The sequence below is a fragment of the Salvelinus fontinalis genome, chromosome 20 (assembly GCF_029448725.1).
Source record: "Salvelinus fontinalis isolate EN_2023a chromosome 20, ASM2944872v1, whole genome shotgun sequence".
NCBI classification, from domain to species: Eukaryota; Metazoa; Chordata; class Actinopteri; order Salmoniformes; family Salmonidae; genus Salvelinus; species Salvelinus fontinalis.
In genome coordinates this window covers 2,164,451-2,192,315 of record NC_074684.1, presented here as the reverse complement: position 1 = coordinate 2,192,315, position 27,865 = coordinate 2,164,451, and the positions used below count along the sequence as shown (strand labels likewise).

Genomic DNA, 27,865 nt, shown 5'->3' with positions numbered 1-27,865 from the left:
AGTACATGCCGAACGTTAGTGGCCATTTCGACAGGACAAGAGGACATCTTTCGACCAAAAGACGATTAGACCGGAGAAAGGATACATTGCCCAAGATTCTGATGGAAGTTCAGCTAATAGTAAGAACTATTTATGATGATAAATCGTTGTTCTGTTGAAAAATGTTAAACGCATATGCCGCCATTTTCTTTGGGGTAGCTTCGCTTTGGCGCACCCTGTATTGCACAGTAAGGATAATTTAAAAACTGTAATTCAGCGATTGCATTAAGAACTAATTTGTCTTTCAATTGCTGTCCACCCTGTATTTTTTAGTCAAGTTTATGATTATTTATTCATTAGACTAGATCACTGTCCAAGATGGCGCCCGACATTTTCTGGCCAGTTTGGCTACTATTCTCATTGTATAACCACGTTTTTTTGTGGCTAAATATGCACATTTTCGAACAAACTCTATATGTATGTTGTAATATGATGTTACAGGAGTATCATCGGAAGACTTCTGAGAAGGTTAGTGAAACAATTAATATATTTTGGTGGTGATAATGCTATCGCTCTTTTTGCCTTGAATCAATGCTGGGGTAATGTTTGCACATGTGGTATGCTAATAGAACGATTTATTGTGTTTTCGCTGTAAGACACTTAGAAAATCTGAAATATTGTCTGGATTCACAAGATCTGTGTCTTTCAATTACTGTACGCTGTGTATTTTTAAGAAATGTTTTATGATTAGTAATTAGGTAATACACGTTGCTCTCTGTATTTATTCTAGTCGAGTTGTGATGGTGGGTGCAAATGTAAACTATGATTTCTACCTGAAATATGCAAATTTTTCTAACAAAACCTATGCTATACAATAAATATGTTATCAGACTGTCATCTGATGAGGTTTTTTCTTAGTTAGTGGCTATCAATATCTTTATTTGGTCGAATTGGTGATAGCTACTGGTGGAGAGAAAAAAATGGTGGACAAAGAAAAATGGTGTCTTTTGCTAACGTGGTTAGCTAATAGATTTACATATTGTGTCTTCCCTGTAAAACATTTAAAAATCAGAAATGATTCCTGGATTCACAAGAATTGTATCTTTCATCTGGTGTCTTGGACTTGTGATTGAATGATATTTAGATGCTAGTATTTACTTGTGACGCTATGCTAGTCAGCTTTTTTACTGGTGGGGGTGGTGGGGGGTGCTCCCGGATCCGGGTTTCTAAGGCGGTAGAAGTTAATTGGTTCGTTTAAACCCTTGACATTCCAGGAAGTGAATGTAAGTCCCGCCCTCCTCTCATTTGTAGTTCCTATGGTGGCCTGCATAACATGTAACTCAATAAAAAGGTAAGAAAGCGCACCAAGCCATCACGATCAACATATGTAGCACATACACCCGAGCAGTATCCAACCAACCCCTCCCCCCCGGCAAGCACCTTTACTCTCCACCCTGTCCCCCTACTTTCCCCAACATTTACCCCCCCATCAACCCATCTTTAACAGGCATACACAAATAGGAGAGAAAAAAATTGAAAAATAAAAATAATAAACACATTGTCTGGCCGATGCCAAAAATGCACGGCGCGACCTCGAACAAGAGGTAAAACAAAAATAAAATCCCAACTATACGTTCACCTCTCACAATCCTAGAACTTCTACTAACATATGAACTGAGGAGGCTCCCGTGAGTAAAGTGTTCAATTAGCATCTTAACGGTACAAAACATTAACTCGCTATCCAGGTACCTGCCCCTCCCCAACCATCACCCCCAGTCCCCTGCAAGCACTAAATATATGGTATGGTAATAAGAATAATGTAAGAATTGACAAATAAATAACGAAACAAAACTGAAATGGGGGAATATAAGTATATCCATCCAAAAGTGTCAATGATCAAACCTGGAAGGCCACCCAAACAGGCATCGCTCTGAACTCCAACGACAGGTCAGTCGTCTAGTCGGAATGAAAGTGAAATTAACGTTAAATAAGAGCTCTGACCGCCCTCCATTGGTCGGCTCAGCGTCTTACATGTTCGGTAGCCCTTGCTGAGACAGTTTAATAAGGTTTCTCCCGTTATGGTATAGTATGGATTCGAGTCCATGAGCAGACCCTAACACACAATGACAAGGCACTCTAACCCGTACGGGGGATTGGTGTATATTCCCAGATATACTTCTCTGCGTCCAAAACCGAGGAGAGACAAATCTTCTCACCGGAAGGAGGGGTAATTCTGAGTCTTGCAAGGCTGGGCGAAGATGGAGTTTGTAGAGTTTGGTCATGACATCTCTGTAGTCGCCGCGGTGCTTTGCCACAGCGGGCGCATAATCCTCATAGGCACGGAAGGGGTGCTCTTTATGTAACAGGTTACCCCTCATTCGAGCCTTGTGCAGGATAAGATCCTTGGTCTTGAAACTGTGACTGTGACAACAGTTACTGGGCGAGGACGTTGGCCCGGTCCAGGCACTGGGACAAGGGCGCGATGTGCACGGTCCAGCTGGGGATCTGAAGCCAAAACATCCGATCTCATTGCATCCCTCAATAGCTTGGCGAAGAAGTCGGTGGGGCGAGAGCCCGCCTCCACCCCGCCTCCACCCCCTCTGCCAGACCAACAACGCGAAGGTTATGACGTCTGGATCGGCCCTCCAGAAAGCCTCTGCACACTATCCTGCAAGGACGTGCATAGCTTCTCTAACTCGTCAATCCTACCAGCGTTGAATTCAGAAGCTTTCTTCAAGGTCCACAATACTCTGGCCCTGCGAAGCAACCGTTCGAATGGTGCTCTCGATTTTGGTGTCCAGTTCAGCAAAAGTAGCCTTGAAAACCCTCAGCTATAGCAACACGTAGTACTCCCAGAGCCCGGGTAAGTTCTGAAAGTGTCACGTTGTTACCTGTGCCTTCCGCCATGTCTGTCTCGTTGTTTGTTGGGGAGTAGGCCTCCGATGTGGATTTGTTGTCCTTTGGTCCCTTATCACTCAGCATTTTCACATAGAAAGTTACAATATTTTATTAGAAAGAGACGTTTGTTGTAAAAAGTGTCATAAAGTAGATTAAGTTAGATTGTTTCGCAAAAAAAGTTGCAGGAGCCTCTCTCACACACAGCCGTTCACTCCAACATGCTAGCTTCGCCCCCGAGCTGCACTTCCTAACCTCCTGCCAAGTGTATAATCATATTAGAGACACATATTTCCCTCAGATTACACAGACCCACAAAGAATTTGAAAAAACAAATCCAATTTTGATAAACTCCCATATCTATTGGGTGAAATACCACAGTGTGCCATCACAGCAGCAAGATTTGTGACCTGTTGTCACAAGAAAAGGGCAACCAGTACAGAACAAACACCATTGTAAACACAATCTCTATTTATGTTTATTTATTTTCCCTTTTGTACTTTAACTATTTATTAACCTGTCTAGGATCAGCGTGGCGCTAGCGGCACTCCCCCCCCCCCCCCACTGAAAAACCAGTGCCGCGAAATTCAAAAAAAATATTTTTTTAAAATATTTAACTTTCACACATTAAAGTCCAATACAGCTAATGAAAGACACAGATCTTATGAATCCAGTCAACATTTCCGATTTTTAAAATGTTTTACAGGGAAGACACAATATGTAAAGATGTACATCTATTACCTAAAAAACACATTAGCATATTCCACCATCTTTTATTTGTCCACCAACACCAGTAGCCATCACCAATTCGGCTAAACTAAGATATTTATAGCCCCTAACCAACAAAAAAACTCATTAGATGACAGTCTGATAACATATTTATGGTATGGGATAGGTTTTGTTAGAAAAAAGTGCATATTTCAGGTATATGGCATAGTTTACAATTGCACCCACCATCACAAATGGACTAGAATAATTACAATGAGCAACGTGTTTACCTAACTACTAATCATCAAACATTTCGTAAAAATACACAGCATACACGAATCGAAAGACACAGATCCTGTGAATACAGACAATATTTCAGATTTTCTAAGTGTCTTACAGCGAAAACACAATAAATCGTTATATTAGCTTAGCACATAGCAATTAGCAGCCCAGCATTGATTCTAGCCAAAGTGAGCGATAAAAGTCAACATCGCCAAAAGATATTAATTTTTTCACTAACCTTCTCAGAATTCTTCCGATGACACTCCTGTAACATCACATTACAACATGCATATACAGTTTGATCGAAAATGTTTATATTTAGCCACCAAAATCATGGTTAGACAATGTGAAATGTAGACAAGCTGGTAAAGAAAACGTCCTTGCGCCACTTAGACAGTGATCTACTCTTATACATAAATACTCATAAACGTGACTAAAAAATATAGGGTGGACAGGGATTGATAGACAATTTAATTCTTAATACAATTGCGTTATTACATTTTTTAATTTATCCTTACTTTTCAATACAGTTTGCGCCAAGCGAAGCTACGTCAAAAAACATGGCATCCTAAGCCACTAAAATGTTTCGACAGAAACACGATTTATCATAATAAAAATGTCCTACCTTGAGCTGTTCTTCCATCAGTATCTTGGGCAAAGGATCCTTTCTTGGGAGAAATCGTCTTTTGGTGGAAAGCTGTCCTCTTGCCATGTGGAAATGTCAACTACGTTCGGGATGAACTGAAAAGCGTGACCAACTTTTCACATCGTTGCAAAAATAAATGTCCCAAAATCGCACTAAACGGATATAAATTGCTATAAAACGCTTTAAATTAACTACTTTGTGATGTTTGTAACTCCTATAACGAGTGAAAAGATGACCGGAGAAATATAACAGGCTAAACTAACGCTTGGAACAGGAGAGGGTCGGTGTCTTCCACGCGCGTTACGCAGCAAGAAAAGACTTGCTAGCTAAAGGTTTTTTTCATTTGTAGGGCCTGTGAACGAGCAATCGAGCCCGTTGGAATCGTCATCACGTAAAGGCATCCAGGGGAAGACGTAAGAAGTGTCCGTATAGTCATAGCAACGACAGTGCCCGTTTAAATGACTTCAGAAAAGTGGCCAACGTTTCTCAAATCTGACTCCATGTCAGGGAAATTGCTGTAGAATGGGCTCTGTTCCACTTAGAGACAAAATTTCAACTCCTATAGAAACTATAGACTGTTTTCTATCCAATAATAATAATAATATGCATATTGTACGATCAAGGATTTTGTGGGAAGCCGTTTAAAAAATTAGCCACATTAGCATAAATAGTCTAAACAGCGCCCCCATCCCCAACAGGTTAATCAATACAACACTGTATATAGACATAATATGACATTTGAAATGTCTTTATTCTTTTGGAACTTTTGTGAGTGTAATGTTTACTGTTAATTATGTATTGTTATTTCACTTTTGTTAATGATCTATTTCACTTGCTTTGGCAATGTAAACATATGTTTCCCATGCCATTAAAGCCCATTAAATTGAATTGAATTCAGAGAGCCAGCTGGAGATAAATAATCCATAATGAAACCACAGCAAGTGGTCCAGGGCCTTTTATTTGTCTGGGTTCTCAGTTTAATAGTGTGGGTTTAATAGCTGTATGGCTCAGTGTCTGTCTTCTCTAGGACAGATGTTGGCTGTTGAGCTAGTCTATGCTGAGAAGCAGCTGTAGATATCGCAATTTTTTATTTTTATTTAACCTTTATTTAACTAGGCAAGTCAGTTAAGAACAAATTCTTATTTACAATGAAGGCCTACCGGGGAACAGTGGGTTAACTTGTTCAGGGGCATAACAACAAATTTTTACCTTGTCAGCTCAGGATTTGATCCAGCAACCTTTTGGTTACTGGCCCAATGCTCTAGCCACTAGGCTACCTGCCGCTATGGGACTGCATACAGACAGACACCTCTACCCAGCATGCTCTCTGACCCCTCTGTGTCTCAGTACTTCTGACTCTGATGACTTCTGAAGGACTCCTGGACCACTTTTTGAGTTTCTGTCCTCTCTTTCCCTCCATGCCCCCCCTTTCTTATTTTCTTTCTCTTTCACTCCTGAACTTCTCACCAGGGGGCTGTCTGCTATATCTCAGGCTGTTATTCTTCAGATCCAGCTGCTGCTGGCCTGTCACACACACACACTCACACTCACAATATAAACACACATAGTACTCAGTCGGAACAGCATTTCTCTCTCTCTCACGCACACACACACACACACACACAAGATACACATGATACACTTACATACTCCAACACACACACCCTACCACTCTGTCACACTCCTGACATCCTTCCCCATGTTGTTGCATATCATTAAACTTCCTCATCTCCTTGTGATGTTCTTTCTTTTCATGTTTCCTCTTCCCCTCTCTCACAATCATTCCCTTTCGTCACCGAACACTCCACATGGTAGCGAGGAAGAAGAGGTGCATTATGGGTTATGTAACCCTCTAAACTCTGTAGGTGACTCAGGGGGTTAACGGAGAAACAAGTATGATGTTATGGCAGAATCTATGGCAATTAGTTCAGCACCTTTTGGTGGTGTCACTGACTAGAATGTGTAAGAGAAGGAGAGAAGAGTCAACGTGGCTATTTGTGCATCTTGGGCACATCGCATTCCTATGTTGATGTGATATGATATGATGGACAAATGTGTGCATGAGGGTGGCATGTGTTTTTTTTCATCACAGGGGTTTTGAAGTGATAATTTCCTCCTTCTATTTGGATTATTCCTGGTTAAGGGTGAAGATAGGATGAAATAAAAAAGACAAATGAAAAGATAAAAAGAGAGAGGTCAAATTTGACCCTCATCAGCCATCGCTGGTTTGCAACGCTCTGAGTAGCAGATCTAGGATCAGCAAAACTGACCTTAAATCAGTGTCTAGGGGTAACTCTGGTTTCCTACTGCTCCTACAGGGATGATGGTAAGGAGGGGCTGAAGTTCTACACAAACCCCTCCTACTTCTTTGACCTGTGGAGAGAGAAGATGCTGCAGGACACGGAGGACAAGAGGAAAGAGAAGAGGAAACAGAAGGTAAGAAAGGGCCGCCATTGGCCAGTGGGCCGGACCATCACCAGCATCCTGTCTTCTTATTGTAGGATTCAGCGTGGTGTTGTGTTTGGACATTGATCCTTAGCTGAGGTGCTGTGTCACCAAGTAGCTTTTGGACCCTAACTCATTTCAGATCGCCTCTCCTATTATAGGTTTAATCTCAGCCATTATGAGCCCAATATTGAAACTGTTCTTGGATCAGAATTGCCTCTATTATTAGCATCTAGAACCACAGACCATATACTGTATGTGGCGAAGGAGACAGTGAAATTAATGAGATAACACCGTAGTCTATGGTCAGTGATTCATACAAACAGACACACTCACACAAACACAGGAACACACTGGTCGATATGGGTCAGTGGAGTGGAGGAAGATGGGGTGAGCATAAATCACTGAGACACAGAGTGACTTCAGTATATCAACCCAATAGCGTACTCTACACACACACACACACACACACACACACACACACACACACACACACACACACACACACACACACACACACACACACACACACACACACACACACACACACACACACGGATCCATTAGCTATGTATCTCTGTAATAGTTGCGCATTAGGGAGGAAAGGATACACCGTGGTTCTCTGTTGTCTAGTTATTTGCTCTAATTAATGTTTGGATCTGCCCTCTCTCTGTCCCCGCGCCTCATGAGGGAGCCTATGTTTGTCCTGAGAGAGACAGAAACTGTATACACACACATATGCATACACCCACATGCCATACACACAATTGCTCTCATGTGGGGCCCCTCATAGACACACACACCCATACTGTACACGCAAATGCTCCCATTAGCAAGAACATTGTGTATACTCAGTGAGATTTACACACACACACACACGCACACATGCACACGCGCACGCACAATCATGAGGGAGCCTTTGTGTATCCTCCGAGTTCTCCTCTTTCCCAATCCCCCACACAGTCCCTAAATTACAGAGCAGTCAGCTCCTGTGCAGATGGAGGGGTCTCGTGCCCATAGCCCCGGGGGCTCCCTACGACGCTACTCACCACCAGCTTGTGTCTCCACGCTTGAGTGGCGGGCCATAGCCCTCTCTTCACCATAACCATCCAATCGGAGCCCAACTTGGTTAGATTTTCAAGCACAACCAACCAATGAGGGAGGGAACCCTGCCAGAGAGGTTTGGGGATATACATGTTGAGGTTTGGGTTTTTGTGGTGGTGATGAAGGGTTCAGTCACAAGACTTACAGTCAGAGAACAGGGGACAGTAACAGTTACACCACTATGTATTTAGAGAAAGACTGGAAATACAGAAATGATATACAAAAATAGCTCACAGAACAATATATAGATAGATACAGTATTTAATAGGCCTTATTTGGTGTAGACAGAGTATTTGAGTTGTGATGGTGGGGAGTTGAGGCCAGATATCAGTCTCAGAAAAGGCCAGTGGAGTTATGGATCACTATTAATTTCCGCTGCACCACAATACACTGGCAGCCATTACAGTATAGAGTACAGACCACGTACAAGGAGCTAGGATGGCAGCTCACTGAGCCTAGGGAGGGAGGATTGTAAGACTTACGCTCGCTTGCTGAGGTCATTGAATAATGCAGTTAGATCAGCTGAATATGCCTCTCAGGCAGAGGTGTGTGTGTGTGTGTGTGTGTGTGTGTGTGTGTGTGTGTGTGTGTGTGTGTGTGTGTGTGTGTGTGTGTGTGTGTGTGTGTGTGTGTGTGTGTGTGTGTGTGTGTGTGTGTGTGTGTGTGTGTGTGTCAGAGAGAGAGTGTACAAGCATCTCTAGAACATCTTTGAGGAGATCAGGGAACTTTTTCCTTTGAGTCAAACACTGGTAGAAAAAAGTACCAACATCCATGGGCCCCCCACAGTGTCCATTACCGCCCTCAAACACAATGTTACTGGTCAGGTTCCCCACCCCATGCTCCAACACCCCTGCCCCTCCCGGGGGTTGCCATAGCAACCCTACATTGTTCTGCCGTGCTGAGCTGGCCAGAGATTGAAAGAGCAGCAGTTGCAGTAAGATGGAAGGACAGACTGTCAATAAGCGGCCATGACCACAGCTAATGCACACATCACTGCCTGTTACACTGTCTGGCAAACACATAGAGATAGGCTACATAGGGATGTAATCTTGGACAAGGGGCTATGCTATAGCTATGTGTGTTGTTTCTGGAGCTAGTAGGACAGTTATGTTTGACATAGGGAAGTATATGTATCTGCTGTATATATTCTTATGAATATATCTAGACTCCTGAAACGTCTCATGGCTTAGATAGTATCCCTCTCTTCCCTACCTCCCTCTCTCTTTCCCTTCGTCCTCTCCTCGGTCTCTGTTGTCGTTCTCTGACTCTGTGCAGATGGAATTGCCTTTTCATGTGTGGCCGGAGAGCCTTATCAGAGTCCCCTCTGAACCCCCTCCCCTCCTTGCCCCCCCAGAGGTAAGACTGCCTCAGACCCCGTTCCTGGGACCCTCGGGTTAGCCTGCTGCCCCCCTATCTAACCCCCCCCCCCCCCCCCTCATTTTGGGTTTGCCCTGCCTCAAAGCAGTGCACTGGACTCCCACTAACTCTGCTTCAAACCCCTGCTACTTACCTGGAAACCCTTGCTAATCACCTCTCTAACTACAAGGTGCATCTGAGATGATCACTGACTGGTCACTAGTGGGATTCTGCTTAACCTTTTGGGTTAACCTGCCACCCTCTTCCCGCACCTGCTCCCGTGACCACTGACCCCCTCCCACCACTCTTTGGGTTTTGGGTTTCCACTAACTGCCAGGATGGTTGTGATCTGATGTCTGAGCTTGGACTTAATCACATATTTCTCACTGTACTTCACTCCCTGTGCTTTACAAGTAGGTATTTTCTACAATGTACTTAGTATACAGTCTCCATGCTAATGACCTAATGATTGTTAGGTAACTGTACCAGGCTGTAAAGGGGACCATAGCTCCCCTCTCTCCCACCCCCAGGACCTCCACAGGGGAGTAGAGAGAGAGCTGGGGGTGGCATTATCCTGAGCCTGTCACATTACTCACACACACTGTGTACACACACACAGCCTGTGTGTACACAGCAAGACACTCCTGTGTGCCACTGTCACATTCAAATGAAGGAGGACTGCATGGGTTAGTGATACAGGGCACTGACATCAGCCACATTTATAACAGTAATGACTAGTGATGCACAAATATGACATTTTTTGCCGATACCCGATATTGTTCTTGCCAAAAAAAACGATACCGATATACATTCTTTTAGCGGCCTTTTAATCATTCTAGTGCAGTTAAATAGTTACACACACACACTGACCAACAAGTTATTTTGTCGGCGTTTACGTATGTCCCCATTACCAGTAAAACATCACCAAAACCTATACTTTCACTCACTATTTCTTCCACTTAGCAAAACGACATAATCTGGTTCAGTAGCTAACTATATAGCTAGGTGTAATCATCTAAAATAACCCTAATTTATAAGACATTTCCTATTTGATTAATGGTGGTCGGACCTATTTTTACTTTGAAGGGAAACCGCAAATTCCACTATTGTGCCTAATCCTTATTGTGGCTAGCTTCACAACACATAACCCGGTCCGGTCGAGCCTCACTAGCCGGATGAAGGTAGCTGGCTGCTTATAACATTAGCTTATGGCAACAGGGTTAAGTAGCTGGCTAGCTATTTATTTTCATGAACGGAAGTTCAATTTCAATAGGCGAACAACAAGTGGCAACCTAGCTAATACTTACTCACAAGGATTCCTAAATCATTGCTAAGAATAATGAAAATGACTGCAGTTTCTACTGGTCGTGGTTTTCAGGCTGGTTGTATTGGTGCTAGCTAGGTACCAAGCTAAATCTAGCTTTGCCAGAAGTTGCGGTCTAACCCTAACCCTTTATTACCAACGTGGTATTGTGTAAACACATCGTTCGTGGCCAATGTTTGCTCGTTTATTTTGACAGTGCTACTGATTCTTTTTTGACACGCAAAGACCCAAACGGCGTTCCATAGTATGTATGTCGTGAAGCTAATAGCAGTGACGCTATTACTGTATAACTCCAGTAGGGCAACATCTGAAAAATAGCGCACTTGGTAATGTGTACCGGTGCTCGACCAGTCAGCGAAAGCCAACATCACCCACGACAGAGAACAGTTGATTGTCAAGGGCAATGAATTCCATTATCTTGGCTTTAATGGATATCGCCTTTGAGTTGTCTTGCTGAAATTTTCATACTCTTTCAAATGACTGCTCGACTCGTCGACTGCTCGATCCACACAGCAGACATTGCGGGCTAGGTTAGGAATGCTGTGTTGCACGTGTAGCGCAACATTTTACGTGGCGTCATTACGTCATATAGGTATGCACGGTAGCTTTGACATCGGTTTTTAACATCGGCATTAAATTAGACATCAGGCCGATACCGATGTTGCCATTTTGAGCTAATATTGACCGATTCCGATATGTTCACCGATATATCGTGCATCCCTAGTAATGACGCATGTAGTACACACACCCAGTGACCCACATACTCATCACTCATAACCAATAACTGCAAAAGGAAAGGCTTGGGAGAACAATAAACAGGGGGTTTTCACGTCATCTTCTCTGGTGTGTGTGAGAGTGTGCGCTCCATCAGCGTAATGGCCTCTGATTAATCCTGGCTAATCAATGTGCATTACTTTTAAGATTCATTATGTTTCCTTCTCTCTGCTGTGTGACTACTGACTATCCTGGGCACGACAGGGTGGGGGCGGGGTCAACTGCAATTAGCCAAACACACCGAGGCTGACACCGGCCCAATCCATGTCACGTCAAATCACAACCCACCGTTATGTCACACGCCCACCTGATCATCTGTCATACAAATGAGCATGTGTCACAGAAACAAACTACACTGAACAAAAATATAAATGCAACATGTAAAGTGTTGGTCCCATGTTTCATAAGCTGAAATAAAAATCCCAGAAATGTTCCATACTCGCAAAAAGCTTATTTCTCTCAAATGTTGTGCACAATTTTTTTTTCATCCCTGTTAGTGTGCATTTCTCCTTTTCCAAGATAATCCATCCACCTGACAGGTGTGGCATATCAAGAAGCTGAATAAACAGCATGATCATTGCACTAGGGGAAATTGTGCTGGGGACAATAAAAGGCCACTTTAAAATGTGCAGTTTTGTCACACAACACAATGCCACAGATGTCTCATGTTTTGAGGGAGCGTGCAATTGGTATGCTGACTGCTGAATGTCCACCAGAGCTGTTGCCAGATAATTTAATGTTCATTTCTCTACCATAAGCTTCCCTCCAACATCGTTTGAGAGAATTTGGCAGTATTTGTGCTGAGGAGTATTTCTGTCTGTAATAGATACTTTTTGTGGGGGAAAGAAATATTCTGATTGGCAGGGCCTGGCTTCTATGCCCTCCAAGGCCCACACATGGCTACACCCCTGCCCAGTCATGTGAAATCCATAGATTACGGCCTAATAAATGTATTTCAATTGACTGATTTCCTTATATGAACTGTATCTCAGTAAAATATTTGAAATTGTTGCGTTTATATTTTTGTTCAGTATAACAAAATCAGTTATCTAACTGCATGAGTTAGATTAGAGCTAAACTGTAGTTACTAACAGGAATGTTGATTGATCATCAATCGATCAAGCTATTTTTCGTGTGTTATTAATGAAACAGTACAAATGGTCACATACAATCCAGTCCAGCGATGTGACCTCCACCTGCTAAGTCTCAAGACTCAAGATATTTCACTGCACATTTGTCTCAACAAATGTCTCACCACATCTGTTATTTCAAACATGTGTTATATCCTAGTGCGTCGTAAGTGTCTCATTACGCTTGTGTGTAGGATGTTTAAGCAAGGTTACATACAAATTATAAAAACAAATGTGCCTAATTAGCATAATGATTTGAGGTCAGAGACTTTGCTTAACTAAAGTGCCTGACCACATTGTTGAGATTTCTGCTGCATAGCAACAGAGCAGAAACACCAACTGTCTCTGTGTAGGATGTTGTTGATGGTAAGCTAGCCCAGTGTTTATCTGAATGATGACTCTCTCTTGTTCTTTTGCTGCTTGCCTTTTGCTTCCTTCTGGTGCTAACCATGTTGTGCTAATGCTAAACACCGTTGTCATGTTCTGTTAGTGTCGGTTGTGTCATGCTGCACTGTTGTGCATGGGGTGCTTGCTTTGCGCTTCTTGTGTGTTCAAATACACCATTTTATTTTATGTTGAATTGTACCGTCTCTTCATTGTCTTTGTATGGCTGAACAGCTCTGCTATCTTTGAGTTTGTTTGGCACTGCGTGCGTGTGTGTGAGTGAGTGCTCTGTAGTCCACTCTGTCATTTGGTTTGTTAGTGGCACATGCACTATGTTCAATTGCATGTTTCGGACTGCCATTGAGTCCAGCTGTGTCATGTCATTTTGTGTTTAACAGAGTTTTGCTTCCTCATCTGTTTCAATGCTCTGCTGCTGCTTTCCTATTGTTGCTACTCTCAGCAGCCCGCGGTACTACGTTCTATTGTGCTGTGTGGTGTTAATTCATGCGCCCTGGTGCTTTTCTTGTCGTTTTGTTCTTGTAGTTGCAGGACCCCCGCATGTATGATCAGGTCTATAGGTACTTAGACCTCCCAGGGCAGGTATGTGATCTCATTACAAACCGTGTGTCTTCTAGTATCTGTGTGTGAAGTGTTGGCAGCTCATAATCCCTAGGACAACAATTAGAAGTGTTATAAGGCATTATAAAGACCTAACATCACGTTCGCAGTGATATGGGAACTAGGGAATTTGTAGTGTATTTGGGCAAAAAAGCATAAATGACTAAAGTACAGTCAAATTTTATGGACTTATTTGGATCTTATCTTTTTTAACTTTGGTGTATAATAGACACCATGTTTTGTGTGGTACTGTAAATGTAACAAGCCCTGTAATGTATATGTCAGCATTGTCTTGTTCTATTCAGTCAGTCAGTCCTACAGCTTTCCTTTCTCACCTACTCTAAGTTCTGCCTTCAACTTATTCTGTCGTGTGTGCCACCTTCTGTGTGTCCTGTTTACATTTACATTTTACATTTAAGTCATTTAGCAGACGCTCTTATCCAGAGCGACTTACAAATTGGTGCATTCACCTTATGATATCCAGTGGAACAACCACTTTACAATAGTGCATCTAACTCTTTTAAGGGGGGGGGGGGGGGGTTAGAAGGATTACTTTATCCTATCCTAGGTATTCCTTAAAGAGGTGGGGTTTCAGGTGTCTCCGGAAGGTGGTGATTGACTCCGCTGACCTGGCGTCGTGAGGGAGTTTGTTCCACCATTGGGGTGCCAGAGCAGCGAACAGTTTTGACTGGGCTGAGCGGGAACTGTACTTCCTCAGAGGTAGGGAGGCGAGCAGGCCAGAGGTGGATGAACGCAGTGCCCTTGTTTGGGTGTAGGGCCTGATCAGAGCCTGAAGGTACGGAGGTGCCGTTCCCCTCACAGCTCCGTAGGCAAGCACCATGGTCTTGTAGCGGATGCGAGCTTCAACTGGAAGCCAGTGGAGAGAGCGGAGGAGCGGGGTGACGTGAGAGAACTTGGGAAAGTTGAACACCAGACGGGCTGCGGCGTTCTGGATGAGTTGTAGGGGTTTAATGGCACAGGCAGGGAGCCCAGCCAACAGCGAGTTGCAGTAATCCAGACGGGAGATGACAAGTGCCTGGATTAGGACCTGCGCCGCTTCCTGCGTGAGGCAGGGTCGTACTCTGCGAATGTTGTAGAGCATGAACCTACAGGAACGGGTCACCGCCTTGATGTTAGTTGAGAACGACAGGGTGTTGTCCAGGATCACGCCAAGGTTCTTAGCACTCTGGGAGGAGGACACAATGGAGTTGTCAACCGTGATGGCGAGATCATGGAACGGGCAGTCCTTCCCCGGGAGGAAGAGCAGCTCCGTCTTGCCGAGGTTCAGCTTGAGGTGGTGATCCGTCATCCACACTGATATGTCTGCCAGACATGCAGAGATGCGATTCACCACCTGGTTATCAGAGGAGGGAAAGGAGAAGATTAATTGTGTGTCGTCTGCATAGCAATGATAGGAGAGACCATGTGAGGATATGACAGAGCCAAGTGACTTGGTGTATAGCGAGAATAGGAGAGGGCCTAGAACAGAGCCCTGGGGGACACCAGTGGTGAGAGCACGCGGTCATATATTGTTAGGTTCTTATTTTTCAGAGTAAATAACTCACGGACACTAGAGAAGCTTTAACCAAGCTTCTTTAATTCTTCCCAAAGGTTCTGTACAGCTGTAATTCAGACAGCAAACATTTCTCACCATCACAGTTATACATCCCACTTAAGACACTCATTCTCTCCAATCCTTACATCTTATGGTTCTACAGGAAGAGGGTAACCAGATACTAAACCCTGATTACTCCCTTAAGGGGATCTGACCTCACCTCCTGACCTCAACCCTTCCTTCACCTAATCCATAGATGTCCATCTGTCTCCCCTATCTCAACACGTTGCTCTCCTCCCTTCCACCCAACACGTTCCAAAGCTATCTGTCTTCCTACAGAGAACCATTAACTTCTGACATTAAAACCCAGTCTCTTTCACTCCTTCTATTCAAGGCTTCTTCTCTATCATTTATTTAATATCTCAATGTTCAAAGTTTAGCCGATTCCAAAAATATACAGTGCATTCAGAAAGTATTCAGACCCCTTGACTTTTTCCACATATTGTTACGTTACAGCCTTATTCTAAAATTGATGTTTAGATTTTTTTCTCATCAATCTACACACAAAACCCCATAATGACAAAGCAAAAACAGGTTGTAATACATTTTTGCAAATGTATAAAAAAAAAAATGAATTATCATATTTACATAAGTATTCAGACCTTTTACTCAGTACTTTGTTGAAGAACCTTTGGCAGCGATTACAGCCTCGAGTCTTCTTGGGTATGACGCTACAAGCGTGGCACACCTGCATTTGGGGAGTTTATCCCTTCTCTAAGTTCTCAGGTCTCTCCAGAGATGTTCGATGGGGTTCAAGTCCGGGCTCTGGCTGGGCCACTCAAGGACATTCAGAGACTTTTCCCTAAGCCACTCCTGCGTTGTCTTGACTGTGTGCTTAGGGTGGTTGTCCTGTTGAAAGGTGAACCTTCTCCCGAGTTTGAGGTCCTGAGCGCTCTGGAGCAGGTTTTCATCAAGGATCTCTATGTACTTTGCTCTGTTCATCTTTCCCTCGTTCCTGACTAGTCCCCCAATCCCTGCTGCTGAACAAAATCCCCACAGCATGATGCTGCCACCACCATGCGTCACTATAGGGATGGTGCCAGGTTTCCTCCAGACTTGACGCTTGGCATTCAGGCCAAATAGTTCAATCTAGATTTCATCAGACCAGAGAATCTTGTTTCTCATGGGGGCTGTCATGTGCCTTTTACTGAGGAGTGGCTTCTGTCTGGCCACTCTACCATAAAGGCCTACAGCTGGCTGGAGTGTTTAGGGACATTTTCAATCTCTCCCTATCCCAGTCTGCAGTCCCCACTTGCTGTCCACCATTGTTCCTGTACCCAAGAAAGCAAAGGTAACTGAACAAAATGACTATCACCCCGTAGCACTCACTTCCGTCATCACGAAGTGCCTTGAGAGGCTAGTTAAGGATCATATCACCTCTACCTTACCTGACACCCTAGACCCACTTCTATGTGCATACCGCCCCAATAGATCCACAGACGATGCAATCGCCATCGCACTGCACACTGCCCTATCCCATCTGGACAAGAGGAATACATATGTAAGAATGGATTCATTGTTAAGGTGTAGGCTATATTACATGGATTTATTTGACTTTTTAAGATGTAGATGTTCCAAAGGTCTGCATCAGCGGCTTGTAGGCAACATGCGGAAGCCAGGAGATGCTAAATGTGTTTATGTTAATTAACGGTCAATTACCATGAGACTGTCAGTTATTTGCTTGACAATCACCGGTTGATGGAATTTCATGACCGCCACAGCCCTAGTGGTGCGGTCAGCCCAACGCATTGCCTGCCCTCCAGGACACCTACAGCACCCGATGTCACGGCCTGTTCACCCCGCTACCATCCAGAAGGCGAGGTCAGTACAGGTGTATCAAAGATGGGACAGAGAGAATGAAAAACAGCTTCTATCTCAAGGCCATCAGACTTAAATAGCCATCACTAGCCGGCTACCACCCAGTTACTCTACCCTGCACCTTAGAGGCTGCTGCCCTATAGACATAGACATGGAATCACAGTCACTTTAATAATGGAAAACTAGTCACTTTAATAATGTTTACATACTGCTTGACTCATTTCATATGTATATATTGTATTCTGTTCTACTGTATTTTAGTCAATGCCAGTTCAACATTGCTCGTCCTAATATTTATATATTTCTTAATTCCATTCTTTTACTTTTAGTTTTGTGTGTATTGTTGTGAACTGTTAGATACTACTGCACTGTTGAAGCTAGGAACACAAACATTTCACTACACCCACAATAACATCTGCTAAATATGTGTATATGACCAATAATATGTGATTTGATTGGTGGAGTACTGCAGAGAAGGTTGTCCTTCTGGAAGGTTCTCCCATCTCCACAGAGGAACTCTGGAGATCTGTCAGAGTGACCATTGTGTTCTTGGTCACCTCCCTGACCAAAGCCATTCTCCCCCGATTGCTCAGTTTGGCCAGGCATCCAGCACTAGGAAGAGTCTTGGTGGTTCCAAACTTCTTCCATTTAAGAATGATGGAGGCCACTGTGTTCTTGGGGACCTTCAATGCTTCAGACATTTTTTGGTACCCTTCCCCAGATCTGTGCCTCGACACAATCCTGTCTTGGAGCTCTACAGACAATTCCTTCAACCTCATGACTTGGTTTTTGCTCTGACATGCACTGTCAACTGTGGGAACGTCTATATAGACAAGTGTGTGCCTTTCCAAATCATGTCCAATCAATTGAATTTACCACAGGTGGACTCCAATCAAGTTGTAGAAGCATCTCAAGGATGAACAATGGAAACAGGATGCACCTGAGCTCAATTTCAAGTCTCATAGCAAATGGTCTGAGTGCTTACGTAAATAATGCATTTCTGTAGTTTTTTTAATTTTTTATTGCAAACATTTCTAAAAACCTGTTTTTGCTTTGTCATTATGGGATTGTGAGCATTTTTTTATGTAATACATTTTAGAGTAAGGCTGTAACGTAACAAAATGTGGAAAAAGGGAAGGGGTCTGAATACTTTCCGAATAGACTGTATGTGTAGAATGAGCATCCTACTCTGTTTCTATGTAAATATTGCTTAGTCTCCAATGAAATTAGTCTCCAATGAAAATGAGAGGATTCGCTATGACAACAGCAGCTGTGCAAAACCAAAATAATATTTGCTTATGAGGCTTTACTTGTGTGTGTGCGCGTGCCGCCTAGATGATGGATGTTTAGTTTTTAGTTACGGCCACAGAAATGCATGCACTCTCTCTCTATTCAATCTCTTTTCTCTCTGTTGCCTCATGTCTTTCAACTCACCTCTCTCTCGCTCTCTATGTAAAATTAACTGATAGTTCTTCCCCCCACTTGTGATCAAAGCAGACATGAGGGGTGTAGGAAAGTTCTGTGTTTCTGTCTAATAGTTCTGTGCAGATTAAAACTCTAGTTTCTCTCTCTCTCGTGGCTGTCCTCTATTCCTTCTCCTCCTCCATCGTCTCTCCTCCAGGTAAGGGGAAACGACCGTACTCTGGAGACTGAGAAGGTACCGCGGGTGCCTCATGACCGGAAGAAGGAGTGGCAGAAACTGGCGCTGGGGGCAGAGCTAGCTGAGGACGACTCTGAGGAGGCCTTGAAAGAAAGAGAGGCTAACGGTTCCGCCACCTACCACGACAGGTCTGGGTGAGTGTGCATGTGCGCTTCCTTGTATCTCCGTACATGGAGCATTGTGGAATGCTATTAAACCCCAACGCTATTCTATATGGAGCATTTGTGACCCCCCCCCCTTTTTGTGTCTCCCCCAGAGCTCCTTTGCATATGGAGTGGATGTGTCCCACTCTAACTCTTCCCCCTCCCTCTCTCTCTCTCAGAGCTCCTATGTACTTGGAAGGGATGGACGGGCCGTTCTCCCTAGCAGCGCTGCCCTACAGTCAAATGAACGAGCTGCTGAACCGTCCTGGGGACAGAATGTACACGCGACCCCATGACCCCCCACCACTGCCCCCCATGCACCTTCTGGGAGACATCAAACCCCCCTCCATGATCAGGTGGGTGACACACACACAAACACACACAGAGGCAGACACACACACAGGCACACAAAGTCTTCCCACCACCTCTTTGGCTCTCTGGCTTTGACTCTGAGGACGCTATTCAAGTGAATAATTTTTTTTTTTTTTTATGTTTCCAGTTCAGTTCTATTCTCTGCTTTGTTGCTCTGTTCTCTAGCCAATTGTGTTGTGTTTTGTTCTGGTTAACTCTAATGATGGGACGCGAGCGGGTGCAGATGTGTTTCCCATCCCCAGAATTTTCTTATCTGAGCGTGGGCAGAGGAAATGAGGGAAGTATGAACACATGGCTGGATGGGATGGGAGGGGAGGGAGCGGGGATAGTGGATCGAAGGTGAGTACAGATGGAGCTGTGGAAGGGATTGATAAGGTGTTAAGGCTAGCGAGGGCCTAGGCAGACGTCTTCCCTGTAGAGCTAACACAGTCCTCACTCTTCCAATCTCTGGAGGAATCAGAGAAGAGAGAGGGAATAAGGACACTGGAGCAGTTTCTCTCTCTCTTGCTCTTTCTATCTACCCCCTCTCTCCTTATTGCTCTCTCTGCTCTCTCCCCCATCTCTCATTTTGCTCTTTCCTCTCCCCTCCCCATCTCTCATTTTGTTCTCTCTCCAGATTATTGTTGTGTTTCAATCTTTCTTTTGCCTTTTCTCTCGTTCTGTATAGACCATGCATGTCAGACTAATTTATCTTGATAGGTTTGACACACACAGTGTTTGAATGACTAGACATCACTTATGTAATGCTTAGCATGACAAGTAAGTGTAAGTCAGGGACAGGAAGAGATCGGGATAGATGCGGAGAGAGAGAGAGAACATGTCAGGAGAAATTACCTCAAAGAGAGTGAGAGAAAGAGACAGAGCGAGCAAGAGAACCTGTAGTACACTCACCCTTTGTGTTGACCTTTGTTTTCAGTATTGACTCTAGATCAGTGTTTCCCAACCCTGGTCCTCGAGTACCCCCAACAGTACACATGTTTATTGTATCCCTGGACAAGCACACCTGATTCAACTTGTCAGCTAATCCTCAAGCCCTCAATGAGTTAAATGAGATGTGTTTGTCAAGGGCTACAACGAGACGGTGTACTGTTGGGGGTACTCAAGGACCAGGTTTGGGAAACACGGCTCTAGATGGCACCGGACATAACACAGCACAGCTTTCTCCTTCTTGCTTTACTTTCCATCTCCCTGTTATCTCCACTAGATTTTCTTCAATTTCTTGCTCTCTCTTGCCCCCCCCCCCCCCAACCTGATTATAAGTTAGCTTCCGGTTAACAGTACCTCTTTCTCTTTGTTTCTCTCTCTCTCTCTGTCTCTCTCTCTCCTCAGCTCCAGTTCAGGTTTTTCAGACAGCAGACCCCAGTCTCCAGCACAGATGCATGGCTTCAATTCCAACACCCCTCCCCCTCCGCCTCCCCCCTTGCCTCCTCCACCTCCCCCCTTGCCTTCCATGTCCAGCTCTGGCCCACGGGGCACCCCTCCTCCCCCTATCCCTCCTCTACCAGTCCAGCAGCAGCCCCCCGCCATCCCCCCTCCCCCCGCCCCCCTCCAGATCGCCCCTGGCGTCCTCCACCCTGCCCCTCCTCCCGTGGCTCCTCCCCTCCACCTCTCCTCCCCGGCCCGCCGCCAAAAGATCCTGGACAAGGGCCCGCCCCCTGGCCAATCAGATGGCACTGTACTGCCCCCGCCCCCTCCTCCTCCTCTGCCTCTCCCAGGAGCACGGAGCTCCTCCCCCTGCCCGCCGGGCCCGCCCCCCGTGCCTTCCTTCCTGTCAGGTGCCGTGGGGTCCCCAGCCTCTCACTCCAGTGGGAAGAAACATTCTGCCAGCCTGCCGCCCATCAGCGATGCACGCAGCGTCTTATTGGAGGCCATCCGCAAAGGTGGGTGGTGCCTCAGTGTATCAGCCAGTAGATCTGGGTATTGTGGTAATATGGTAGCGTCCGAAGCTCTAGGTGCTTGGTCATTGGACAGTTTTAAAACAGAAAAAAGCTGTTCCATTCTGTCTTATAGGTTGCCATAATCTAAAGTAGTGTTCCTTTTAAAGGTAACTAGCTAGCACTTTGTCTTGTCCTTGATGCTGAGGACAGAGAAAGAGAGTTGGACTTATGTGACCGACTTATGTGACCTCTCTCTCTCTGCCCCCACCCTACCACTCCCTCCTTCCCCCACCCTTCCCTCTTTGCCTCCCTCCCCTAGGTATCCAGCTCAGGAAGGTGGAAGAGCAGAGGGAGCAGGAGGCGGCCAAACACGAGCGTGTGGGGAACGACGTGGCCACCATCCTGTCCCGACGCATCGCCGTCGAGTACTCCGACTCGGAGGATGAGTCCGAGTTCGACGAGGGAGACTGGATGGAGTGAACGAGATGGAGGGAGAGGAGAAGAGAAGGGGACAGAGGGCAAAACTGTCACCCAACTGTACCCCCTTTCGAGATGTCAGAAGTTTATCCTTACAACTGCTCTCCTCTGTCAGTCCTATTTTACTTCCCTCTCATGCACTACTCTACACCACTCTCCCTCTCCCTCTCCCTCTCCCTCTCCCTCTCCCTCTCCCTCTCTCTGTCAATTACTGTTCTTCTATGTCTGTTTGGATGAAAAGCTCCATGTCAGTTCTTTGTTCCATGTGTTCTGGTCGGGTTATGTTTTTGTACTCATTTTTCTACACTACTGCACATCGTTCAGTTGCTGTCATGTTATTTTCCTTCTTTATCCTCCAACAGTATGAAATCCTCCTCGTGTACAGTTGTTTCAAAAATAACCTTTTAAAGAAAAACTGTTGGTGAAGAACGACACATTTTTTTAATGTCCTGTTTGTTTCTCGCTGTTCAGTATTAACGTGACAAAGTGGCATGACACTTTTGTCTTTAGTACTGTCCTGCCTCCTAGTGGGCCAAAGTGGAGGTGAGTGGATTCTGTATTTTATTATCTCTTCTTGGAGTTTCTTTTCTAACAGAAAAACACATGCAGTTTTTAAATGGGCCAGTTGTTGCCAATATGAACTACTTGAAGGATGGGAGCCATCCTGAATATCAGTCGGCTGTGGTTGTTTGCTGAGGTGATTTATTGGAGTTGTTCCGTGTTTTTATATCATCCGGATTTGACTTATTACCTTGGAACAAGGAAAATATTGTGGTGATGATATGTTATGTGATGACTGTTGTATGATTCTGATGATGAAGATGAAGAAGAAGTGTGGTGAGATATTAGAATAATCAGAACCACTTAACAGTAGTGTCCCACTGGGCACACACAGGTCTAATCAACGTTGTTTCCACTTCATTTCAATGAAATTATGTTGAACCAACGTGGAATAGACGTTGAATTGACGTCTTTGCTCAGTGGGGTCTGAACAATAGGAACCACTTATAGAAGGCAGATTATTTCTCTGTGTGTTGGCTAACGAGAAGCCTTACCTCGTTTGACTCTAGAAAACTAAATAAGGGCTCTATTCAATCTGTATCGCTGAAGCGTTACAGATTGTGCAATTCAAATTTTAAGATCATTTCCGATTGAGCCGACAGGTGGTGCGTTTAACGTGAATGCAGTCTCCGCTAACTTGGGAACATAGCCTTTACATTTCAATCACGCTGTAATGCTGATCTTCAGCGATACACATTGAATCGAGCCCTAACAGTTACTATGAAGAATTTAAATGAATTAACGCCATTAGTCTACCTGTGTTTCTGCTGCCAAGGGGGCAGGGCCATGATGATTCATCTGCCTTCACAGCTCCCTTTGAAGATGTCTGCCGTCCTTTTCTTTATTTTATCTTTCTTTCGTTCTTTCTTGCCTTATTGTTTGTACAGACATATTGTTGAGTTGATGAATGTATTGTGCTGTTACTACTTTTTGCCTGTTCTGGTATGAATTAACTGGTTCTATGTTTGGGGAGTGGGAGTGAGGAAAATTAACCCTGGGTTAAAAGAATATACTGTATAACATGTCACTTATGTAACTGTTGACTGTAACAGTTTGCTTGAGTTAATAAAAGCTAATGTTATGTTTCAAGAGTTGTTGTTGTGTGTTTTATTATTGTGACTTTTAACTATTAAGCTTTTATTAAACCTCATCCACTTTAATGGGATTTCTTCAACATTCTAAAGCTCCCATTATTAAAAACTCCAATTCTTAGCTGTGACTTCCAAAGGTTTTTTCCACTGTAAACACATCAGCTACATTTACCACTTTCCCAACAAGTTATACAACAACTTAGTGTATGAAATCTTAGTCTACTTCTCTGATATTGAAATCTGAAGAAAAAAATATTCAACCAATCGAACAATACAGCTGTTTTACTAACCGCATCAACTACATTTTTGACTTTTTTAAACAAATACAGTTTTGACCACTTTCCCAAAAAGTTAGACAAAAATGTTGAGCATATGAAATCTTCGTATACTTATCTGCTATTCAAATCGGGAAACAAAAAAAAATTCGACCAATCAAGGTGTTTTCGCAAACGCATTATTTTTTTACAAATAACAGACATTTTGACCACTTTCCCAACAAACTTATGAAAGAGTATGGTCTAATTATCTGCTATCATATAAACTCATATAAGACATGGAACATTTTGTAGAATGGCAGGATATTCACTTTAAAATTCCAACATTATCTCTCAATTTAAATCCAATTTTATTGGTCACATACACGTATTTAGCAAATGTTATTGTGCAGTAATTTCTAACAAGTAATATCTAACAATTTCACAACAATACACTCAATACACACAAATCTAAGCAAAGGAATGGAATTAAGAATATATCAATATTTGGACAAGCAATATCAGCGCGGCATAGACTAAGATACAGTACAATAGAATAGAATACAGTATATACATATGAGATGGGTAATGCAAAATATGTCAACATTATTAAGGTGACAAGTGTTCCATTATTAAATTGGCCAGTGATTTCACGGCTATGTATATAGGGCAGCAGCCTCTAACGTGCTAGTGATTGCTATTTAACAGTCTGATGGCCTTGAGATAAACTCAGCAAAAAAATAAACATCCCTTTTTCACGACACTGTCTTTCAAACATAATTCGTAAAAATCCAAATAACTTCACAGATCTTCATTGTAAATGGTTTAAACACTGTTTCCCATGCTTGTTCAATGAACCATAAACAATGAACATGCACCTGTGGAACGGTCATTAAGACACTAACAGCTTACAGATGGTAGGCAACTAAGGTCACAGTTATGAAAACTTAGGACACTAATGAGGCCTTTCTACTAATTCTGAAAAACACGAAAAGAAAGATACACAGGGTCCCTGCTCATCTGCGTGAACGTGCCTTAGGCATGCTGCAATGAGGCATGAGGACTGCAGATAAGGGCAATAATTTGCAATGTCCGTACTGTGAGACGCCTAAGACAGCGTTACAGGGAGACAGGATGGACAGCTGATCGTCCTCGCAGTGGCAGACCACGTGTAACAACACCTGCACAGGATCGGTTCATCCGAACATGACACCTGCTGGACAGGTACAGGATGGCAACAACAACTGCCCGAGTTACACCAGGAACGCACAATCCCCCCATCAGTGCTCAGACTGTCCGCAATAGGCTGAGCGAGGCTGGACTGAGGGCTTGTAGGCCTGTTGTAAGGCAGGTCCTCACCAGACATCACCGGCAACAACGTCGCCTATGGGCACAAACCCACCGTCGCTGGACCAGACAGGACTGGCAAAGTCTGACAAGTCGCGGTTTTGTCTCACCAGGGGTGATGGTGGGATTCGCGTTTATCGTTGAAGGAATGAGCGATACACCGAGGCCTGTATTCTGGAGCGGGATCGATTTGGAGGTGGAGGGTCCGTCATGGTCTGGGGCAGTGTGTCACAGCATCATCGGACTGAGCTTGTTGTCATTGCAGGCAATCTCAACGCTGTGCGTTACAGGAAAGACCTCCTCCCTCATGTGATACCCTTCCTACAGGCTCATCCAGAAATGACCCTCCAGCATGACAATACTACCAGCCATACTGCTCATTCTGTGAGTGATTTCCTGCAAGACAGGAATGTCAGTGTTCTGCCATGGCCAGCGAAGAGCCCGGATCTCAATCCCATTGAGCACTTCTGGGACCTGTTGGATCGGAGGGTGAGGGCAAGGGCCATTTCCCCCAGATATGTCCGGGAACTTGCACGTACCTTGGTGGAAGAGTGGGGTAACATCTCACAGCAAGAACTGGCAAATCTGGTGCAGTCCATGAGGAGGAAATGCATTGCAATACTTAATGCAGCTGGTGGCCACACCAGATACTGACTGTTACTTTTGATTTTGGCCCTTTGTTCAGGGACACATTATTCAATTTCTGTTAGACACATGTCTGTGGAACTTGTTCAGTTTATGTCTCAGTTGTTGAATCTTGTTATGTTAATACAAATATTTATACATGTTTAGTTTGCTGAAAATAAACACAGTTGACTGTGAGAGGACTTTTCCTTTATTTGCTGAGTTTAGAAGCTGTGATTCAATCTCTCGGTCCCAGCTTTGATGCACCTGTACTGACCTCACCTTCTGGATGATAGAGGGGTGAGCAGACAGTGGCTCGGGTGGTTGTTGTCCTTAAAGATCTTTCTGGCCTTCCTGTGACATCGGGTGCTGTAGGTGTCCTGGAGGGCAGGTAGTTTGACCCCGGTGATGCGTTGGGCAGACCGCACCACCCTCTGGAGAGGCCTGTGGTTGCAGTTGCTGTACCAGGTGGTGATACAGCCCGACAGGATGCTCTCATTTGTGCATCTGTAAAGGTTTGTGAGGGTTTTAGGTGCCAAGCCAAATTTCTTCAGCCTCCTGAGGTTGAAGAGGCACTGTTGCGCCTTCTTCACCACACTGTCTGGGTGGGTGAACCATTTCAGTTTGTCAGTGATGTGTACGCCGAGGAACTTGAAGCTTTCCACCTTCTCCACTGCTGTCCCGTCGATGTGGATAGGGGGGTGCTCCCTCTGCTGTTTCCTGAAGTCCACAGTCAGCTCCTTTGTTTTGTTGATGTTGAGTGAGATGTTATTTTCCTGCCACCACACACTCAGGGCCCTCACTTCCTCCCTAGGCTGTCTCGTCATTTTTGGTAATTAGGCCTACTACTGTTGTGTCGTTTTCAAACTTGATGATTGAGTTGGAGGCATGGAAGCCATGCCCTTATGAGTAAACAGGGAGTACAGGAGGGAGCTGAGCACGGAGTCTTGTGGGGCCCCAGTGTTGAGGATCAGAGAAGTAGAGGTGTTGTTTCCTACCTTCACCACCTGGGGGCATCCCATCAGGAAGTCCAGGACCCAGTTGCACAGGACGAGGTTCAGACCCAGGGCCTCAAGCTCAATGATGACCTTGGAGGGTCAGTGTTGAATGCTGAGCTATAGTCAATGAACAGCATTCTTACATAGGTATTCCTGTTGTCCAGATGGGATGGGATAGGACAGTGTGCAGTGCGATGGGGATTGCATCATCTGTTGATCTATTGGGGCAATAATCAAATTGAAGTGGGTCTAGGGTGTCAGGTAAGGTAGAGGTGATATGATCCTTGACTAGTCTCTCAAAGCACTTCATGATGACAGAAGTGAGTGCTACGGGTGATAGTCATTTAGTTAAGTTACCTTTGCTTTATTGGGTACAGGAACAATGGTGGCCATCTTGAAGTGTGTAGGGACAGCAGACTGGGATAGGTAGACATTGAATATGTCTGTAAACGCTCCAGCCAGCTGGTCTGTGCATGCTCTAGGGATGCCGTTTTGGTTGGCAGCCGTGCGAGGGTTAACACACTTAAATGACTTACTCATATCGCCCACGGAGAAGGAGAGCTTACAGTCCATGTGTTATCCTCAAAGCTGGCGAAGAAGGTGTTTGTCTGCAAGCAAGACGTCGGTGCCACATACGTCTAGTGTCTGAGCTGTTGAATTGCGACTCCACTTTGTCTGAATACTGCTGTTTTGCCTTTTTGATTGCCTTACGGGAATAACTGCACTGTTTGAATTTGGCCATATTCCCAGTCACCTTGCCATGGTTAAATGCGGTGGTTCGCGCTTTCAGTTTTGTGCGAATACTGCCATCTATCCACAGTTTCTGGTTTGGGTAGGTTTTAATAGTCACAGTGGGTATAACATCTCCTATACACTTCCTGATGAACTCAGTCACCGTGTCAGTGTATTTGTCTATGTTATTCTCTGATGCTGCCCGGAACATTATCCCTTGTAGGCATCCCTAGAAGTTGGAGTAGCAGTGGTCGAGTGTATTATCAGCACGAATACTACAGTCGATGTGTTGATAGAATTTTGGTAACTTTTTCCTCAAATTTGCTTTGTTAAAATCCCCAGCTACAACAAATGCGACATCATATGGGGTTTCCAGTTTGCATAAATTCCAGTAAAGTTCTTTGAGTGCCGTCGTGGTATCGGCTTGAGGGGGAATATACACGGCTGTGACTATAAACGAAGATAATTATCTTGGGAGGTAATACGGTCGGCTTTTGATTGTGAGGTATTCTAGGTCGGGTGAACAAAAGGACTTGAGTTCCTGTATGTTATTTTAAGAATATTTTGAAGATAAATACACAACGCAGAGGACTAAAAGTCAATAGAGTACTAACGATCAATGGAAATAGTGTTTTCTCTGTATTAGGGGAT

The 27,865-nt window shown here is 44.3% G+C and overlaps 1 protein-coding gene across 7 annotated transcripts in view; it reads left to right on the top strand.

The window, feature by feature from the left end:
* LOC129817147 (actin-binding protein WASF1-like) overlaps positions 1 to 23,257 on the top strand; it is a 149,031-nt gene extending 125,774 nt beyond the window's left edge. For 5 of the 7 annotated variants that reach the window (XM_055872093.1, XM_055872088.1, XM_055872091.1 and 2 more), the window contains 7 exons: positions 6,829 to 6,946; positions 9,335 to 9,415; positions 13,571 to 13,627; positions 18,700 to 18,872; positions 19,061 to 19,237; positions 20,583 to 21,133; positions 21,450 to 23,257. In XM_055872093.1, coding sequence (XP_055728068.1) covers positions 6,829 to 6,946; positions 9,335 to 9,415; positions 13,571 to 13,627; positions 18,700 to 18,872; positions 19,061 to 19,237; positions 20,583 to 21,133; positions 21,450 to 21,610 — 1,318 coding nt within the window. In that variant the 3' untranslated portion in view covers positions 21,611 to 23,257. The remainder of the gene's footprint in view (positions 1 to 6,828; positions 6,947 to 9,334; positions 9,416 to 13,570; positions 13,628 to 18,699; positions 18,873 to 19,060; positions 19,238 to 20,582; positions 21,134 to 21,449) is intronic. The other 2 variants (XM_055872094.1, XM_055872095.1) reach the window with 2 other exon arrangements.
* Positions 23,258 to 27,865: the final 4,608 nt, after the last annotated feature.